A 21,205-nucleotide genomic window follows, 5' to 3' on the forward strand; every position below is an offset into this window, starting at 1 on the left:
GCTAAAGTCCATCTGTCACCTACTAAGTCATCCGGATTTCCCTCTTGTTGAGAGGACAGGAATGTGAGGCTTCCAAAGCATGTTCTTTTATCAGATCCATCAAAATGAAATACAAAGAATGCAAGCTGAATCCACCGCTGCAGGCTCCCTCCCCGGACTGGCCTCGGCCTCAGCTTAGCCAGTCTCCCACCTTCAAGCAGAACTCCCAACTGAGCCAATAATTCCAAAACGTCACAGTCTGTCCCTCCACAGTCAAGAGACGAGCGAGCGAAAAGCAGCGGCGGCGTGTCCTCTGACGCCGGTCAGCCCGTGCACGTGGTGTGGGGTGTCTACAGAGGGCCTCACCTCTGTCGCCTCAAGCCCCTCATCTGCTCACGGTTGTCAGCCCCGTGCATCAAACCTACGAAGCCTGCCTCCGGTCATTCATCCAAGAAGCACTCCCTGCGCAGGGAAATGAGGAGAACCCTGATGGCTCCTGGGCCATCTCCACTGGTGGACAGCCTCTGCAGCAGGCTATGGAGAGACCCCTAACTTCCATTCTGGGCCCAAGTCCTAGCATTTCCACTTCTGAGGACTCCCAGCTCTAGTCTGTCTCCTGAGCAGCCATGTCCCATTATAAAGTGACTACTGGATAGTCCTAACTGGACGCCCCCCTCATGGCCAAACCAGAAATCATCATCCTCCCCCCAGACCCCAGCCCTCTCCCAGTGTTCTCATTTTACTGCAGGCCACCACCGCCCCGTCTGCAGCCCCAGCATCCACACGCCACACGCTCAGCACTCATTTCTCCCTCCCCAGCTCTCATGTGGCTCTTCTCCATTCTATTGCTCCCACCCTGGCTCCACCCTCAGCCGCTCACTTCTGGACTGCCCCAATCACCTCCTGCTGCTCTCCCTTCCTCTAGTCTCTCCCTATTCCCATCCGTCTCTCAATCGGTCATTACGCACTTACAAAGTGCCTACTGTGTGCCCGGCTCAGTGCTAAATGCCGGGGACACAAAGAAAGGCAAAACACAGTCCCTGCCCCCCAGGAGTTCCCAGTCCAGTGGTGCAGATAACACAAAAACAACTGCACACAAACGAGGTGTGTGTGTGTGCGTGCGCGCGCATGTATATGGGGGGAAGAAAGAGGGAGAGAAGAGAGAGACAGAGAGGCAGAGACGGGGGGGAGAGAGGGAGAGAGGGAGAGAGAAGAGGGGGGAGAGAGAGAGGAGAGAGAAGAAAGAAGGGGGAGAGAAGGGAGAGAGAGAGAGAGAGAGAGAGAGAGAGAGAGAGAGAGAGAGAGAGAGAGAGAGAGAGAGAGAGAGAGAGAGAGAGGATGAATGAGAGATAACCCACAGAGTGGCCACACAACTCTCAGGGCGGTCTGCTGAAAGGGCCAGCCTGGCTGCATCCCTCCCTCACTCAGTAAACTTCCCTGGCTGCCCAGCACCACTGAGATCAGACATAAGCCTCCCCAGTCTCACTGCCCCTCATTCCCCTTCACACACTACACAATCCCCGCAAACTGATCTTACTGTTCCTCACACGTAGTCCCCAGTCTCCTGTGTTGAAACTCGATCGGCTGTCCCTTGAACCTAACACTCACGCCCTCCTCCACCCGCCACTCGTGGTCAACCCTGGGCCCCCTCACAACTGCCCTCGAGGGTCACCTTTGTTTCTACATGAACCTGCCGTGTGTTGGTACCTCCCCCCCCATTATCTTATTCTCTCGTATGTCATATACACCAACTCTCGCTGGGCTAGACTATAACCTTCTGGAGGGCAGAGACAGCTTTCTTTTGTTACTGTTTCTTCAAAGTCTTGTACACAACAAACCCTAACAAAATGCCAGCTCAGTGGGGGGGCAGCGAGGTGGTGCAGTGGGTAGAGCACCGGCCCTGGAGTCGGGAGGACCTCGGCTCTAATCCGGCCTCAGGCACGTGACATTCCGTGTGACCCTGGGCAAGTCACTTAACCCTGACTGCCTCAAGAAACCAATCAACCAACAACAACAAACCCCGCAAGCCGAGCTGCCGAGCCCACTACCGGGCCTGGGCGCTCCGGACGTCATTCCGGAGGCTGCTGCAAGTGGCAAGGAGACAAGACGCAGGGAGACCAAGCAGGAGGCAGGAGCACTGAGAGCCGCTCGTGGCAGAAGGCACTACACGGCCTGGCATCAGAAGGGCTCTAAGAGACGGAGGAGAGTCAAGAGTCAGAGCCGACTCCAAGGGGGAAGACACATCAACGGGATTGGGAAGGTGCCTGGACACAGGCAGGAACCGACCCTGTGGGAGCTTCTGAGATCACCAAGTCAGACGGGAAGAGAGCAAAGGAGAGAGGAGCCAGGGCAGGCACGGCGGGGGGCCACGGAAGGAGGGCGGGGATGGCGGGGGGGGGGCACGGAAGGAAGGCCAGGGACGGCAGGGGCCATTGAAGGAGGAGACCCAGGAGAGAGCAGAGTCACAAAAACACGGGGGAGAGAAAGCAACTAAAAGTGGAATATGGCAAAGGGTCCAAAGCCCCAGAAAGATGAAAAAGGATAAGAAAAGCCACACATTAAAAAAAAAAAAAGACCCTTTCTCCTTCCTTTAGGAATCCTTGCTAGCCTCAGCCTGTTCTGGCTCCTGACAGTCTTCAGAACCATGGCACACGGCTGGATCCATTCTCTGCAGTCTGCCTTCACGCCCATCATATATACATATGCACATGTATGTATGTGTGTGTGTTCATATATACATGCATGTGAATGCATGTGTGTACATTTATGGGGGGGAAGAGGTATAAATGTGAGTCCCACGGGGCCATTCAGTCCCCTGTGCACTCACACCAGTTCCCTTTTCCTCCTCATAGATTTGTTCCTGGCTGCACCTTTAGTATCTCATCCTAGAACATCCCCTCCCTTCTAGGCTAACCCTTAGAATTCAAATCCATGGCACCTCTTCCCTCTCTGGACCCTCTGAAGGGCTCCCCCAAACCTCAGGCACAGGCCAGGATACACCTGGCTCCTCTCAGTTTCACCACAGAGGCAAAGAGGGAGTTGTCAACCCTCACCTCCTCCAAGCCCAGATAGATCTTCATGATTCCTGCTTCAACAATGGCTCAGATGAATGAATGAAAAAGTATTACTTAGCTGCTGTTCACGTGCCAAGCGCCGTGTTAAGCCTAGGGGATACACACAGAAGGCAAAGGGTCAAAGAAAGAGACGCCTTTTTTTTTTCTTTTAGGCAATTGGGGTTAAGTGACTTGCCCAGGGTCACACAGCTAGGAAGTGTCAAATGTTTGGTCTGAGGCTGGATTTGAACTCAGGTCCTCCTGACTTCAGGGCCGGTGCTCTATCCACCGCACCACCTAGCTGCCCCTAAGAGACACCCTTTCTACGGAGGGTGAATGATAACTTTGTCCAATATAATCCCAAAACCAAGGCTGGGGAGATCTCACTCTGAGTGATTCCATTCCATGTGTACAACAGGGCATTTCAGCTGAAAGACTACTATTTCCTCCTGAGACTAACTGCTCCCTAGGCAAAATGAGCCCCAGCTTTTAAATGCTAAGGTTTTTCACCTATTTCATCCCATAAATAATGAGAGGATCACAAAACGAAATGCCCTGTGATAAACAAATGGAGAGCCTCAGAGCCAGGAAGGCCAGGTGCAAGGCCTGTCCCTGACCCAGACCAACTTAACTTCTGAGAGGGCAGAGGGAACCCTCATCACCAATATGTACAGAGCGGGTGGCTCCTATCTGCACTGGTGGAGGGCATCTCCCCTTCTGGGAGATCCTTCTTCCAATGAAATCATCCACGTCCAGACCCGATGCTTGTCCCTATGATTATAAACATACACACACCAGAAAAAACCTACCATCTGGACAGACTGTCAGAAGCACAAAGAGCTTCACTATGAGAGGTACAGAGTGAAATCCCATCCCCAACTGACGGCAGGGACATATGGGTGTGTTTACACACACACACACACACACACACACACACACACACACACACACACACAATTTAAAGATGGTGAAATTACAAGATTTCTACTGAGCTGAGAATGTGAGAAAATTACCTTTTTCGCCAGATGCAGAGCAATTGTAAAAATATACACAATGCAACAGTGATATTAAAACCAAGCCTGTGATCCTCTTCCTTTAATTAGCATATCAATCTCTCAGTTCCTTAGAATAAAAGAAGTCGATATTTTGGGAAGGAGCACGGCTGGAAGGGCCAAGCCATTTCACTCCAGGCAGACGCCCGGCTCTGCTCTACAGGAGCCGCTTCTGGCCTTCACACGGTGCACAGTCGTAGTGAGACAAAGTTTGTTCCCCGCCTGTTTAATGAGGAATTTGGCAGATTTGTTCTCTCCCACCCCCCGCCACCCTGCCTTGTGCCTTTGCTTTCTCCTCTCCACTGCTGCACTAATTGTATGGGGGGGGTCACTACCACACGTTCCCTCGAATCCAGAGCCTTCCTCTAAAACCTTAGAAGGCCCAGAACTTAAGAATGCCTCAAAGGAACAAGCACATTTTGGCACCAACTGAGGTACTTGGTGCTTCCGGTGTTTTAAGAATGTCTGCCCAGAGGCAGGGCCAGGGAATAATTCTATCCCATATCCAATATCCCAGGGCCAAACTCCTTCCAGAGAAGGACCTCTTCAGTCCCACCTGTCCCCTCACTCCACCTGCCACACAAACAGAGGTGCCCCTGAGCGCCCGCTTCAAGGGTGGCTAACTTATTCTCCCTTTCACTAGTCATAAGCCTAGGTGAAAAGGGCAGGAGGAAGAAGTGGAGCAAAGAAACCTTTTCCTCCTGCCTCGGGAATGAGCCTTTGCCAATAGGATGGGGAGAATTGAACTCATTAAGTTAATGTGCATGAAAAGCACTCAGACACACATGGCTTAATCTCTGAGACAATCATTTGCTACTGGGAAGCTCAGCCAGGTAGCCCAGACATCAAAGAAATGGGCCCTGGGCAGACACAGCAGCAAGGGCCAGGGGACACCGTACCCCACAAGGAACAGGGAATGGGCACAGAAGGGACCTTGGACTCTGCTCAGCCAGGTAGCCCAGACATCAAAGAAATGGGCCCTGGGCAGACAGAGCACCAAGGGCTGGGATATCTCATGCCCCACAAGGAACAGGGAACGGGCACAGGAAGGGCCTCAGACTCTAGCTACAGTTTGGCTGTGGACCAACTGGGCTGCACCGAGTGAGTGCTTTAGCCCCTTGGGGCCTCGAGGAAGTGTACAAAAGAGAGGGCTGAAGCAGACAATCTCAAAGGCCTGAGGTCCATGAGCCATTCTCACTGTCTCCCTCATTGGCACCCTTGCCCTTGTCTTCATTCAGTGAGACCCCCGAGGAATTTGCCCAGGTCGGTGGGGAGAGGCAGTCACAGAGGGTCCACTCACAGGCATCTCAAGTCCTCGCAAGAGCTGGACCCCAAGGAGTGGGCACAGCATACAGAGGTTTGGTCTGCCTCCTGCCAGTAACCTCACATGTGAGGAGTAGAGGCAGGCATTGCTGGGGGTTTGCTGAGATCTCTCAAGAGCCCTGGGGAGGGGGATACTGAGAAAGTACTGTGAAGACCCTCCAGGAGGCCACAACAGCCCAGAACACAGAGTCCCCATACCTGGCCCCTGGGGCCAGTGGGGCTCTTGCCTCATTTGGACTCACCAAGGTCCGGGCTAAAATCTCCCCCATCCCACAAACACCCATGAGCTTCTTATATTCCATTTGTGCCCTCCCCCTAATTCTGGGCACTTCAGCACAAAACGACATATGGTGCTGGAGAAGATCCACTCTCACTAGGCAGAGGGGTAGTGGTGGGCAGGAACCACTGGGACAGAAGAAAACTGAACAAGAGAAGAAAGTCTCTGTGGGATGGAGCTACCTCTCCCAAGCCCCGGGCTCCCAGCTCAAGGGCACAGCCAGCATGAGGGTCCAGGCCCACTGGCACTTGGGAAGCGAAGGGGGAAAAGCCCCCTTTTGGTGCCCTCGTCTCAGCAGCCAGCAAAGGGCCAGGCCCCCATTTCCCAGGGTTCTCACCACCTCTTGGCCATGTGCATCTCTGAACTCCACAAGCAAGGGAGAATAATAGGAACGGTCTGGCCCCCTGCAGAGAAGCACTTACTTCAAGCTTCATTCAATAAACCAGAGACTATGGTGAGCTCCATGGAGTTTGATGTAATGGGATTTAACCTGTACACAAATTCCATTTAGAACAAATTCCCCAAAGGGTCATGTGGATTTTTTAAAGCTTGGTTCAGACCATTACATATTGCATTAGTAAAAAGGTTAAGCACATTCTTATTCCAAATTCAATCAACTAGGATTTCCCCTTAAATAATCAAAGAACATTCCACAGAAAAATCCAGAAATGGAAAAGAGCAACACACATAAAATCAGAGAGGGCCTCCAGAAAGTGCTCAGTCCATCCCTCAGTGGTTGCCTGAGGCAGCCCATTCCTCAGGACAAGCTCAAATGGCCAAGCCGCTTTTCCTGACTTTGGGCCTAGTCTGGCCTCTTGGCGCCTTCTCCCACTGCTTGGGGGGCTGGCCTGGGGCCTGAAGACAGGCCTCAAGCCCCGCCCTTGCCACAGTCATCTTTCCCAGGCTCAACATCCCCAGCTCCCCCGACCAATCCCCGTACAACATGGACTCAAGGCCTTTGGCCATCCCAGCTGCCATCTCCTAGACCCTGCACCGCAGCAATGTTCTTCACCCAGGGCGCCCAGAAAGCCACACAGCCCTGCTGATGGGGTCTCCAGAAGGACTATCACCTAACTCCCAGGAATTAGTTTAGCCCAAGACTCTGCTAACTTGAGCAAGCTTGGGTTGGGCTTTCTAGAAATGGCTGTCACACTCCAAGGCTTATTCCCACTCAGCTTGCAGTCTACTATGACCACCAGATCATTTTCAGACTGCTATCTAACCACACCTCCCCAACTCTGTACTTGTGAAGATGATTTTCAGCCTACTAGATTCATCCCAGACTTCTGGAGCCTGTCAAGGTATTTTTGAATTTTGACTCTGCCATCCAGTGTGTTAGCTATCTGTCCCAGTCTGGTGCCATTTGCAAATGTGATGAGAACACCATGTGTGCCTTTATCCAAGTCTGATAAAAAATGCTAAACAACTCTGGGCCAAAGAAAGATCCCTGGGGCACTCCACTGGAGACCTATTGCCAAACTGACGTTGAACCAACAGAGTCTAGTTTCTAATTCATCTAACCATACTGTCTGGGCCATGCACCCTCATTAAGTCTTGTGCCTTCCTCAAAGAGAAATCATCTTTGGCATGCTCACTGCACCTTGTCAGGAGGGGTCCGAGAGCAGGACGCAGGACAGTGAGGTTCCAACAATTCACCTTCACTTATTTTTTTTTCCTTTTGCTTCTCTGCTTCTCCAGACAAGACGACGCAGCATCCCTCCTTCCTGAGGCAGCAATGATTCTGCACTGACCTCATACTAGTGACGCCTTCTTTTTCCTCACCTGAATGAGGACTGTCAAGATGGGATGAAGGAGCTGGTGAATTTCAGGCATGCTGCTCCTGCCTACTCCCTCACCTGTAAGCTCAAAGACAGGCATGGCATCTTCTCCCCTTTTGGAGCACCCAAGTGCACCCATCCCAGGGGGTCACGACAGTCTTCCTTCGCCAGGTCTGGGGATACAGACTAACTCCAAGGGAAAACATGATCCATTTGCTGTCTTCACCTGAGCCACTCACAGATCCCAAACCAGAGCCAAGCATAATGCCTTACACAGAGCAGCCAACTGATAAATGCTTTCGGAATTGAATTGTTGAAACCATAGAACACCCAAATCAATGAACCAACGAACATGTATCATACACTACTATGTGCCAGGCAACATGGTGCAGTGGATAAAGAGCCGGCCCCCGAGTGAGGAGGACCCCGGTCCAAGCAAGCCAGAAGGACTGAACCACAGGATGGGTGGAAGGGCACAACGGGTTAAAAGAGGAGAGTGGAAGGAAGGGGCAGGTTGGGAAGAACCTTAAACGCCAAACAGAGGAGTCTGTACGTGATCCTGCATGGAACGGGTGCCACGGGAGCTCATGGAGCAGAGAGCGACACAGAGCGACACACCTGTGCCTTATGGAAATCAGGACAGACGGGAAGGAGGAGGGATCCGGGAGGATCCCATGCCCACAACCAGGCAAGGGCCATGCTGGCCTACAGAGCAGTAGCTGGGCTAGCGGAGAAAAGGGACCAAGGTAGGCAAGGCTGCACAGACAGAAACGACAGAATCAGGCGACTGACGGTCCATCTGGGGGGTGTGAGTGAGGAACGAAGGACAACAGCAAAGCCGTGCACATGGGTGACTGGGGGGGGGAAGATTAAATGCTTTAATCGATTTCTAAGCACTAATAATAATAATAATAAAGATAATGGGCTCTGCTCGGGGCCAGATTGAGTGAGGTGTCTATCCAATGACATCCAACGGGCAGGCTGGGGATATGGCACCAGGGCTCAGGAGACACTTGGCTGGATAGAGAGCTGCAGGAATGGCCTGCGCAGAGACGACCTCCGACGCCGTGGAAGCCACTGAGGTCACAGTGGAGGGAGGACACCGAGTGGGGCAGGGCCAGCCGCAGCCGTCTGATGATCCCCACCCCCCACACACACACACCAAGCCAGCTCCAAGCTTGCCCTGCTCTGCCAAAGCTCCCTGCCACCCGGCCTCAAACCTCGGAGGGAGCCTTTCACGTTCTCTTTCATCTTCGGTCCTGATCAAGTCTTCTCCAGATTTATGCTTTCCCCTAGAGCATCCCTGCCACCATCCTCATCTCACACCGAGTATAGATGACACACAGCGACCTCCTAAATTGTGGCTTCTCCTCCCATCGAGCCTAGATACTATCACCAAATCGGTCTCCCTGAAAGAGCCTGGGTTACGCCACTTTGCTGCTCAGGAACACAGAATGGCTTCCCAGTGCTTCCTGCATCGGCTCCAAGTTCTTTAGCTTGGCATTCGAGTTCCTCAGTTATCTGGTCCCACCTTAATCACAGAATCACGTGACTATCTCAGCAATCGAGCCAGGAGAGATAAAGGCACTAGACATCTCCGGACTCCAGGCACTTCCTCTGGCGGTGCCCCGCGCTTGGAACGTTCTGCCTCCTCATCTCCACCGTCTGGCTCCTCCTTCCTGAAGCTTTCCCAGGCCTCATCTCGGGGCTTCCCCCCTGCTTAAATAAATTACTCTCAATTTATCCTGTTTGTACGCAGCTGTTAGACTGGGAGCTCCTTGAGGGCAGGGATGGGAATTTCACCTCTCTTTGTATCCTTGGCCTTGAGCACAGGGCCTGGCATATTGTGTGCTTAATAAATGGCTGCTGACTGACTGGAGAGAGAGATACTCGCCCAGGGCAGAACCACTCAAGGCCTGTTGTTAACATACATGGTTGGTCAGGATTAGAACCCAGGTCTCCTACCATTCTTGCTGTCCCTTTCCCAGGCTTTTCCATCAAACTTTTGGTTCACAACTCAAGACCTGACTAGATTCACTTGACCAAGAGGTCCCCTGGAATCACACTTATTTTTTTTCTTCTGGTCTAAACCTGAGATTTCATCAAAGAGAAGAACTCCCGAGGTGGAAACTTCTGCCAAGGGTGGTCCACCAAGGTCCCACAGACAGAATGCATCAGAGGCAGGATGGAAAACTGCCTCCCTCTGAGTGCAGGACCAGCTCCTTACCCACAACACACCATAGCCCATTACCTCACAATCCCACTTTGCTTCAGTCAAGTCACGGGTAGAAAAACAAACTATTTACAGGGCTGTGAACAAACAATCATTACAATGATTGTGTACTTTATACACAACATTTGGTACTTGTCTAAGGTAGCTTTGTACTGTTAAGTTTCTTTTATTTAAGGAAAGAAGTATTGAAAATAATTAAATGTTTATTGAAACATGTCCTATCTTTCCAACTCAATCATAAGCCCTACGAGGGCACTGACGAGGTCAAATACGTCTTTGGTTTCCTTAGAAGAACACACAGTGTACCCCAAAGGTGCTCAATAATTGCTTGTGGCAGGATTTTCCTGTATTTACACGTCTCTGGCTTTATAACAGCCATCCAGAGTTCCATGCTGTGGCCTCCTATCCCTGGCGAGACTCTATTCAGCTCTTGAGGGGGGAGTGTGTCATTTGTGTTTTGGGGTCCCTGGCCAAAGAATCCAATATAACAGGACTACTAAATAAATGTCATCAGTCTGTGTTCAGTTCTACTGCAAGAGAAACACAAGCCTATTCATTCACTGGCTGAAACAGAAAAAAGGGTTTACAAAAAGGTTTACTGTAACAGATGCTGCCAAAGCTAAGTATGTGTAACCTTTAAGCCCATTCTCAGCCTCCAGAAGAACATGACAAGTATACAGAATGAGAGTTTTCATGATCAGAAGCATCTTACGATGCTACAGTGAGCCAACGTCCAGCCAAGGTGGGAGATTATCTGAGAGCCTGGAAAAGGATTCCTATCGGAGGGTGCTTTGTGTTTTAAAGCGCTGTTTCCTACTCCCTCAGAAGCTGGCGGAGAGCAGGCCAACTGATTTTTGTGAGAAACGGATGGCTCCATGCCTCACTTTACAAAAGAGATATGCTCCTCAAAGGTTGTTTATACATGGAATGCTTTCAAACCTATGCATAATTTAGGGAGACTAGGAGAACTCACTATTTAAAGGAATCCTGGGGGAGATTTCAAAAAGCAAAAAAACCAAAACAAAACCTTTTCAGAAAGTGAATAATCACACAGCAATTTATCTGTTTTTAAATCCAAATTTCCATTCACCAAATCTGTACAGCAGAAGGAAAGAGATCAAAATGACGTATTACAAACGGAGTATCTTGGCTGCTTCTGTCACTAAGCCCTCGCTAAACTCTTATTTCTTTACACAAGCTGATTTTTCTATCCCTTCTTTTTTGCTAAGAAAAATAGGGCAGTGGCGCTAGCCACTTCCTTCCACCTTAGGTCCTGGGTGGTTCTCCCCAGAGGTTTGCAGGTTCTTATCAATAGTGATCAGGGCCTATCCTTGAATCAGATTTGCAACAAATGTCCTCCAAGGCTGTTTTGCCCTTTGATGGACAGGAACAGTGGACATGCCGGGGTCCTCCCCCTCGCCGCTTGTGTCCCTTCCCCTTACCAGGGCGACTTTCAAATGCACGATACAGTTGGAATTGAAAGTGCTCTTTTCCTATTATCTCAAATTATTTCAAAAAGTTTATACTTCTCAATGAGAGGAAATAATTTTTAAATGTGAAAAATGACCAAAGAATAGGAAATTATCTGAGAAGGGGAAATCATCACACATTAGCTTCACCAGTGCTGCCCACTCTGTCTACCCCAGTGACCCCTATCATGATTGTGTTAACATACTTGAGAGGGAAAGTACCTTTAATACAGGATATGGAGCTCCATTCTCTACATAATTTTATCTGATGACAACTCGCCTAATTCACATTAATACTCTAATATACTTGGGTGCACAACGGCATCAAAATTTAAGAAGCCAATCTGCTAGATTATTTTTCTTGAATAATTCTCAAATTAAAACATACAATAAAAATGAACTTCCAAACGATTTAAATATTTCCTTCTTAAACTGCCTCCACCAAATGAAAATTTGCCACTATTTTTACCATCACTTACAAATAAAAAATGCTTTTTCTTCCAAAGTATTTTATTTATTTTTATTGTTGAATTTAAAATTTATTTCCCATCAGAAAAAAAAAGGTTTCCAAATACAGATAGAAAAAAAATTGTTACACTATTTTATGCTGCAAGCCATACATAGATTTGTCACCGCCGATGTTACAACAAACATAGTCATCAATAAGGTGTGGGTTTTTTTTTAAACGTACCACTCAAAAATCAATTATCTCAACTCTTTTGTATAGAGAAGTAAGTAGCACACCTTTCAAGCAACTGGTATTAATGAGCAGACATGACTATAGAATCTCCATCTGTTTTTCTGACAAAGCTGTGGCTACTCCAGCCTCTCATTGAAATTCCATTAATCTACAGCTCCAAGGTCCAATGCGAAAATCAAAACTCCATCTAACCCTTTATCAGCTCACAATAACCTACAAGTGAACTCTGCCTGTTAGCATGCAGCAAGTTATGATTTTGCTATCAATCAGGCTCTCGGCCAATAAAAGAAAGCGGGCGCAAACGGCCTGTCTGGCAGGGCCAGGAAGGTTTGCTGTTGTTTTCGGCCCTTTCCCGCTTCTGTAGGGTGTCTGGACTTCGTGAGATTATGCATTATCCTCCTTTGCTGTGATTTAATTGCTCCTAGCAATCGAGTCGAAACATCACTGAAGTGTGCTTGAATTTCATTAGAAGATATAACTTATGCTACTTTCCTACAGTACCTAATAAACCATAAAGAAACCAAAACACATATGGCTTGAGGGAATAACTGGAAAATTAGGTGGCCATTTGGGAACTGAGTGAACTTTTGAACCAGAGGAACAGAGAAAAAGAAATATTAAAGGGAAAGACAGACTTAGAATGCACACAGAGATGTGCAGGTTTGACCTTTTCAGTACCTTGAAAATTACATTAGCATTATGAAAAATACATATCATGCTTAGAGTTTATAATCCATCAAAGTTTAGATACTTTGTGAGTGCCTACCATAAGGTAAAAGTCAAAAGGACAAAACAACCATGGAATCTGACAAAAGGCCTTTGGGTGACCTGTGCTAATTTGGTTATACTGATTGTTAAAAGCATTATCTTTTTAGTAATTAATACATCATTAGGCTGAGGTCACATGATGAAGGAAAATGATTCAGCAAGGAATACAGTGCAAAGAAAAAAGTAAAGACCCAGAAAAAGGAATGCATGCAACGAAATGATACTTTATAACTGGCGATGAGGAGTCTGAGCAATGGGGTTGATTTGTTGGCTGGTTGTTTTTGTTTTTTTTTAATTCAGAAAAATAAAGCAAAAAAAAATTAACCTTCTAAACAATGTTGTTAATATATGTGAAATAAATAAGCCTAAAACTTAAATGTGCAAGCTCCAAATGTTGAAATTCTTTATTCAAACACTCATCAAAATTAGGCAAATATTTTTCAAAAAATAACAAAATGACAGTTTCTCATCACTACATAGAATCAGGCGTCAAATTTTAATGCCTTGTATTTTGAGACTGCATGTATTCCCTACGTACCTAGCTGTGGAAACATCCTAAATATTGTAGTTTGATGACTGATAAGAAAGGATGAATGTAGTTAATTTGTTTTGTTACTATAGGATCATAATTTAACAACTGTTCAGTCTTCCTAAGAAAATTCACTGAACGATTTCTCAGTCATGTGGATATTTAGCTTGCTGAGGTTCTTTGTTTTTTGTTTTTCAAATAAGGTCTTGAAATTATCTTCAAAGTCTGCTTTACAAAATCAAACTATTTTTCCACGGACTATGAATAATTCACATTTATAGTTTCAGACAGAATTATGCTTGCTTGAAAGCAAAAAGGTTTTACTTTATGAGTCAAAAAACTGAACTAAGTAAATAAAAAGAATTTCTACTTTTATTTGAAAATAATGTCTTGTCAATTGCAAAAACCTCCTCTACTAGAAAAGATGCCTTTGAACACTAGGTTATGTAAGTTAATGCTCTGTTTCGATGATAAAGCCGTGGCAGAAGAGAAGGCAGCATCTTTTAAAATAGGGAAGCAAAAACAAAAAAACCAATGTCTTTTTCCTTAAAAAGAGAAGCTTGAGGTTTGCTAAAACGTAGAACTCAACATAAAATGAATATGATTATTATTGCTACACATTGTGCAAAGTTCTGAGTATAAAAAAAGATTGTGTTATTCTGAATCAGTGGTTAGAATGTTTATCACTTATGCATGTACTTGACTTATCCCTGTTCTGCAATAGACATAATTTTATACCTCATAAAAGCAATTTATGCTTCCAAAGGGAATAATCTGGATAACATAAAATGTGGAGTGCTCTGTTGCAGGAAGCATATTTTCATTCAGCAATTGTACTTAGAGATGGAACTGCACAGTTTGATCATCATATCATGGCAGAAGGCACAAATCACGCCTATGTCTATATGAAACTTTCAGTGCCACGAATTAATATGCATGGCTAATTTATCGATACACATGCCTAATTTATAGCTATAGATCACCCTTATCAGGTTCTGTAGAGTGGAGATGTAGCCTGTTTTCAAAAGAAAAAGCACACATACTACAACAAAAACAAATTTCATAATTCATGATATTCAACAACGTCTGCGACAGCATGAAAATATGCAAATAATTAACCGCTATCACTGATTAAATACAAAATATCACAACAACTTTTGTCTTTTTTTTTTAAAGCAACAAATCCAGGGGGAAAAAAATGTATATAGAAGAAGCACTGAATGAAAGCCTGTCTCAATGTGAGAAGGCACTGTAGGAATAATTAATTTAATATTTTATGAACCCATTTTGCACGAAGTTTGCAGGAAAAATATCAATCGAGCAAACTGTTTCATTATTTATAAAATAAATAATACAGCAAGCCATTAAGAAGCATAATAAAATTAAGCAAGAATCTGATAATATTAAATTAACCAACAACAGGCTACTAAAGATATTCACAAAAATGTTCTGAGCCCTCTCAAATGTGCCGAAGAACGATTTCCAAGAAAAGGGGCATTTCAGTTAAACTCCTGCATTGCTGGGATGAGGTCAGTATGCTGCCGGTACCACTAGAGAGAGCTCTTCAGTTCCTTAAAGGTTCTTGGAAAGGTAAGCAAACCCCCAGCTGGCTAAGGAGGCCCACATCCTCCCTTTCCAACACGGACATCACCCTAAACATGGCAGCTCCCAAGACGGGTAATCTGTGAGAAACAGTGACTTACCATCGCAGGGTGCCTCGTCATCTTTTTCACAGCGGTCGGAGGTTTGGGAGAGCGTATCTGGAGGCCCCAGGAAAGGATCGTCATATTCTTCTCCATTGTCTATATCGACTATAAAAGAATTAAAGAAAGGCCTTTTACAAGGTGATGATTTAAAACAAGGCTGCTCTGACAAAAGAATCTTAAAATGTGTTAGTGAATATAGCAAGCCGCGCTTTCAAAACAAGTCAAGGCTCAACCCTATTGTGATTTACATTCAACTCAATTCAGATCTTTCCAAAAAAAAAAAAAGTATAACCTGTTTATATCTGTTCTGAAAGATCTTCTCCCTCAAACTATGAAATGTGATTGCAAATATGTACACATGTACACGCATACACACACACACACACACACACACACATGAAATGTGCACAAAAATGCCAGAGAAACCAGAAAAGGGATTCAGCCAAACTTTCAAGCTCTAGATACCATTTACCTAACTCAATAACAGGCCATAACAAAATAAAGGGGTAAAATAGATCATTTGAAACAATCTGAACATCAAGTTATTATAAGAACACAGAAGGACATAAAATTATAAAATGGCCCTAGCTGCACTACAGGCATCATCAACCTTCAGGGGAAATGCTTTTTTAACAACTTACAAAAATAAAACTCAAATAAGCTTATAACATATGTACCTATCAGTCTTTGCTTTCATTTCAACAATTTTTTAAAACTTTTATTCTGGCCAATTTTCCCCCTTGGTTTTCTATTCTTAGTCTCTGCCACAAGCTTCAAAAAAGTAATTTTTATAAACAAATTCATCTTGGCAGTTTCATGTCAGAAGATATGGATTTCAGTACGTACTGAATAAAAAGCTACACTAATGCACATGACCATACTCAGGCCTACACCACAGGAGGGGCTGGGGGGGAGACACATACTGATCAGATCAGCCCGGTATGTGATAGCAGAGGTGCTTGGGATCCAAGGAGGGTGCTGGCATGAGAGACACAAAAGCATGGCAGGATTCATCCCAAGTCTCAGTGTCCCGGGGTATTAAAGCATCACTCTAGATCCTGCCAAAGGACGGGCTGGGCCTCCCCACCCTCCTCAGCTCCGAGGCAAGCCAGGCCAAGGGGGCAGTCTGTGCTAGTCGCTATTAATGCCCTGTCACGTTTGCACTATATAATTAGTATTTGGAAAGTTCTCTTTCAAGGTTTCCGTGTCAAAGTAACCAAAGCTTCCACATTCATCTTTAATTCCCTGGATGAGGCTGTTCTTCTGGGCATCGATCATCCTGGTCCATACTCTAGCCAAGGCCTTCGCAATGGACCCTGGTCAGCCCCTCGCCATCACTAGTCACACCACTGCAGGCACAAGGATGTCTTGGCCACCTTCCAGTGGAATTCCAAGGAATAAGGATAATTCTTCATGTTTTTATTTCTGAAGATCTCTCTTTTCAGCAGCTCCAAACAGCTGACAAACATTTCGTTTGTAATCCTTACATAGGATTATTATGAGAATAGGCACGCATCTTTCAAACGTGCTAACAAATGCAGAAATCCATAAAGAGGATGATAAAGGTAAACGTAAAGCACAGAACCATATTTCGTGGAATAGTTACTGGAGAAATAATAATTAATAACAGTAACTGGCACAATTGATAGAGAACTTTAAGACTGGCAGAAGACTTTTCAACACGATCTCTTGATCCTGACTCTTCTGCCCTGGATTCTAGGTCTCAGGAGCTCTAGCCCCACAACTCTCTCTTGGAAGACCTCGACTCAGAATTCTCTTGCTGGACAATTCTCAGTCCTCCTGCCAGATCACTGCAGCTTTAACTACCTTTACAAATGATGTTCTAGTCTTTATTTTCCAAATGCTATAAGATTTCTGCACTAAATCAAGGTCAGTAAAAAGTCAAGTTGAATAGGAGATACAGCTATGCTTTGGTCACGTTACCATGACCTTCTCTAAGGAAGAAAATAACTACTCAATGCCATTTTGAAAGATTATTCAAAAGAAATTTCCAAAGACAATTCATTTAGGTTTGATATAATAAGAATTGCATGGTGCTTTTCAGAACAATAAAGACATATATCTGTTGACAGAATTGAAGGTCCTTTTGGTAAGAGCCAACATCTACACAAGGCTTTACCAATTCAAGTCAATCTTAGCTGATCTTTGAGACTGCCCCAAACCACGCTGTCAAGGAGTATTCCTATTTTATACATACGAGGATATATCCTACAGCAAACATGGGGATGTCTAACAGGCTAAAACATGTTTATTTCTGGATGATGTTTTTTAATAACATGTTATTGCTACAATGAACAAAGTGAGTATAAAGTTGAGGCTGAACAGAAAAAACGCCCAACAGATATTTCTGGCAAATCCAAAGGACACCTTTACAAGCAAAGGTTTTCAAATTGCAATGCCATCACAGCCTGAGTTTAGGGAGTACTATGGTGGTTACCAAGCATTTAATGCGTGCCACCTTATTTTATCATCAGAAACTGAGACGACTCTGCTAACTGAGGTGAGAAATGCCAAGTTATTATATTTTATATCAGGAAAAACAATTATACATCAGCGACAAACGTGTTCATCATTATGTTTTAAGCTTTGCAGTCTCTATTTAAAGTTGAAACTATCTGTAATTCACCCATTTTATATCATGAAGCTCATTTAAACAGTCTTTTAAAACCATAGGGGATTTCTAAAAAGATTTATATTGAGACTGAAGTAATTTAAGGACATCACATCAGGTTCGTCTTCACTTTTTAGTTTATCGGGGATTAACTCAGAGGTCAGTGAGGCAGGACAAGACCTTTTGAGGTGGGAGAAGACAGCGTGTGTTTCCAGCCTGGCCCCCTTGCCCCAGTGTCTCTTCTACTTCACACCTTCCTCCTGGCCAAAAAAACAGTCTAAGCCCTGATGGTTCTTTTAAGGTCACTGGGGCTACACAGAAGCTTAAGCAGAGGGGTCGCTGTTGAGCAGCGTAAAGCATTCCTTCCCTCTAGGGATTCTCAGTATTTGCAAATATACCTGTAAAGACACACATAAATTAAAAGGAAAATATTCAACTTGTATTTATGTAATAGGAAACTGAACTCCCAACCAACAATGGGCATCAGGTAAACGTATCCAATACAATTTACGGACATAATTGAAAGCATTACAGCCTAATCAGACATCTAAAAGAAAAGCGTGCTCAAATGAAATGTCTATAGAATCATTAGTCGGCAGCCCTTCTATTACAATCACACATAATGTCAGTGCTGCCTTGAGCCTGGGCCAATGACAACAGCATAAATTTTGCATCTCATTTCTGTGGTCATAAAATTAATGATCAGTTTAAAAATACTTCTTTGTAAAAGTTATTGCACAAAGAAAACACATGAATGTGTCCCTGTTATGTACTCACAAGGATAATTACGGGCTTGTTGCTCATTAATACTGTTTCTTGTTTCCCTAGAAAAGCATTTGATTTATCCTACAACTTTCAAAAGTTTAATTAACGATACAAAGTTAACTGTCTAAAAGAGACTGATTCCATTCTCTGCTTTCTATCATTTCGGTAGCAACTTGAATATGGCATTTTGCATTAACCCACAGAAGACTCTTTCTTAGGAAAACAATTTTTAAAGGCATATTATTTGGGGTCAAATCCCTATCATTCCCTATGTTTGATTTTTGGACATTCAAATAGCAACCAAGAAGGGCCCAGATACGCTGGCCAATATTCTAAACCTATCACAAAATTATATAAATGTGTCTTTTACCAGTACCTAAAGGATGGCAGCGGGGGGGGGGGAATACTTAACCTTTTATTTTCTTAAAGTGCAATCCTAATTTTTCTGAAATGAAATAGTAACTATAAAATAATAAATGGTCACTATCTCCATTAATGGGAAAACAACAACAACAACAACTTGGAAGAGGTAAATTACTTGTGTGAGTCACAAATGAGGCTCTGGAGAGCTCCATCTCTCATTCCGTGTGTTTGGTTCACTTAGCTGCGTCTCCAAATCCTAAAACACAAATGAACAAGATGGACTCGGGCCCGTAGCCTGACATGTGTTATAGGGAACTACATGAAGTCCTAAGTTGTTGAGGGGCTCCGGTCATCACAAACAGGCTCCTCCTCTCGGTCTCCCTTTTATTATAGGATGGCTTCTTTACAGCAATAAATCCAAACATCAAAAGGCACTTTCACTAAAGTGAAAGAAAGCCAGAAAAATCACCATCCTGTGTCTGAAGCATTACCTTTGAAACAGACTCCTACCTACCGTTGAGGGGCCCCATCACCTCAGACCTGCTTGTGGCATTTGTACATGGATGAGGGGGGAGAAAGCAACCAGTGAGCCAATTGCTGAGATTTCATCTTGGAGCCAACTTTCAACTTAAAGTCCATTGTGTAGGAGGAGCAGGAGAAAGGAAATCAAGGGCCATTGCTAATTTCCAGGAGCTGCTTAGCCGGTCTCAAGGCCTCAGCCTACAGCAGCCTGAATAAAAAAAGAGATTCTTTCTTGCCTCCCATAAAAGCCATTTGTTCTGGCCATTAATAAACTTCAGAAGTGATAACTGGTATGTGACAGGACGTACAGGAGTACAGGCCCACGGGCCTGCCTGACCAAGAGGATGACAGGAGAAAAATGTTTTCTAACTGAACATTACATACGGCTTTTGTCACTATGCGGTATGGGCCATCACTGTCCTCCTAGGGACTGGGGTATATGCTGCTGTCTAAGGAAACAAAGGGAAAGAGAGCCAGTTTGGGAGGCAGAAGTTCCCCCATTTTTAATCAGCTCCTATATACAGGTCATCAAAACCATCACACTTTGAATAACTGTACATATTAATTCTCTGAAATTTAGGTTTAAGAAAATGTTTTAGAACAATCCTTTGAGATCCTATCACTTATTTTAATGTGGAAATGACTCTCATTAGACGATGGATAGGTTCCTCAAATATGTCAAACTAATTTTTCTAAACGAAATCCTACTTAGAAATAAGAATTCCATCGTGGAGATAACCCATCTTCTGGCCTTCTGTGCTCACAGATAAGTAAGGCAAGGCCTAAAGAATATGACTGGCCCAAGGTCACAACTGAAGTGACAGAGCCCGGGCAGAATCAAGGTCTTGGGATTCAAAGATCAACGTTCTCTTACTTTGCTAAACCACTTGGAATGTTTGCTGTTGAACAGAGGCCTGGATCGAAGCCTTTTGCAAAACTAATTGTCACCTCCAGCCATAAAACCAGTCTTGTATATGTTGTGTTTAAGTTGGTAAATTAAACCAAGAATTCTTGTTATATTTCATCAATACAAATTTTTTTTCAAAGTTCAATGCATTTAAGCCATTTACAATCCTATCTACTAAATCCCTCCTCTACTCAATAACATGCTGTCATTCTCAGAGGTCAGAAGTGTTTTAAGAAAGAAAGGGTCTAAAATCTAAAATGAAAAATTATCCAGTCTAAAAGGGACAAAAAAAAAAAACAACTCATAAACTAATTGACAGGAACAAGGTGAATTAGGAATAAGTTCTAGAGGCCTAGATTCAAATCACATAAGAGAAAATAATGTGGAGAATAATTTGGTATTTTTATCCAAAATCTCCAGCTACCCAAGTTGATGAAGTTCCTCAGCTAGAAGACGTGTGGACTTACAAGTCAGGATTTCAGTGCTCTTAAGAGAATGTTAAAAAGGAGAGTTTCAAAGCACGTGTCCCATCTGATTCCTCTCTCCAGCTCCTCAGAGGCCTCTCAGAAATGGCATTAGCCACAACAAAGCTATTTGGGGGCCTATTCTGTGGAGACAAATGCACGTGGCAGCAGATAATCATCACAGCTACCATTTAGACTGAGCTCTAAAGTTTGTAAATCACTTTACAATTATCTCATTTCATCTTCACAAGGTCCCTGGCAGGGAGGTACTGTGATTATCCCCATTTTATAGATGAAAAGTTAAGAGTCAAGCTCTAGCACTCAGGGCCCCAGAGAATCAACACACACAAGTTATTCTTACTTCAGTTTGAAAAGGAAAACTCCTCTTCAGCTTCATGCTTTGACAATCATGTTGATTTATTCGTTTTAGGACCTGTCAGTCCTCCCAACATACAAACTCCGTACTTTCAAGGGCATGTGTATGAACACTTTTTTAAGGGTGGGAGTTCTATTTGCTCTAAAAACACTAATAACTAAAGAAATGTTTACATTAGAAATGACCATACTTGAAAATTACACTTTTATCTGAGCACTATCTACGCCGGTGTTTGATAGCAGTAGTTTTTTAAAAAAGACTAGGATGAGAATAAGTGCACTCAGCACAAGGGTGGGCATGAGCAGGCCC

General features: G+C 44.7%; 1 protein-coding gene across 3 annotated transcripts in view; it reads right to left on the bottom strand.

The window, feature by feature from the left end:
* SKAP2 (src kinase associated phosphoprotein 2) overlaps nt 1–21,205 on the bottom strand; it is a 179,589-nt gene that overhangs the window by 145,268 nt on the left and 13,116 nt on the right. For all 3 annotated transcript variants that reach the window (XM_020993212.2, XM_020993213.2, XM_078151009.1), the window contains exon 4: nt 14,865–14,972. In XM_020993212.2, the coding sequence (XP_020848871.1) occupies nt 14,865–14,972 (108 nt within the window). The remainder of the gene's footprint in view (nt 1–14,864; nt 14,973–21,205) is intronic.

The sequence above is a fragment of the Phascolarctos cinereus genome, unplaced genomic scaffold (genome assembly GCF_003287225.1).
Source record: "Phascolarctos cinereus isolate Bilbo 61053 unplaced genomic scaffold, phaCin_HiC Scaffold_1;HRSCAF=81, whole genome shotgun sequence".
Classification (NCBI taxonomy): Eukaryota; Metazoa; Chordata; class Mammalia; order Diprotodontia; family Phascolarctidae; genus Phascolarctos; species Phascolarctos cinereus.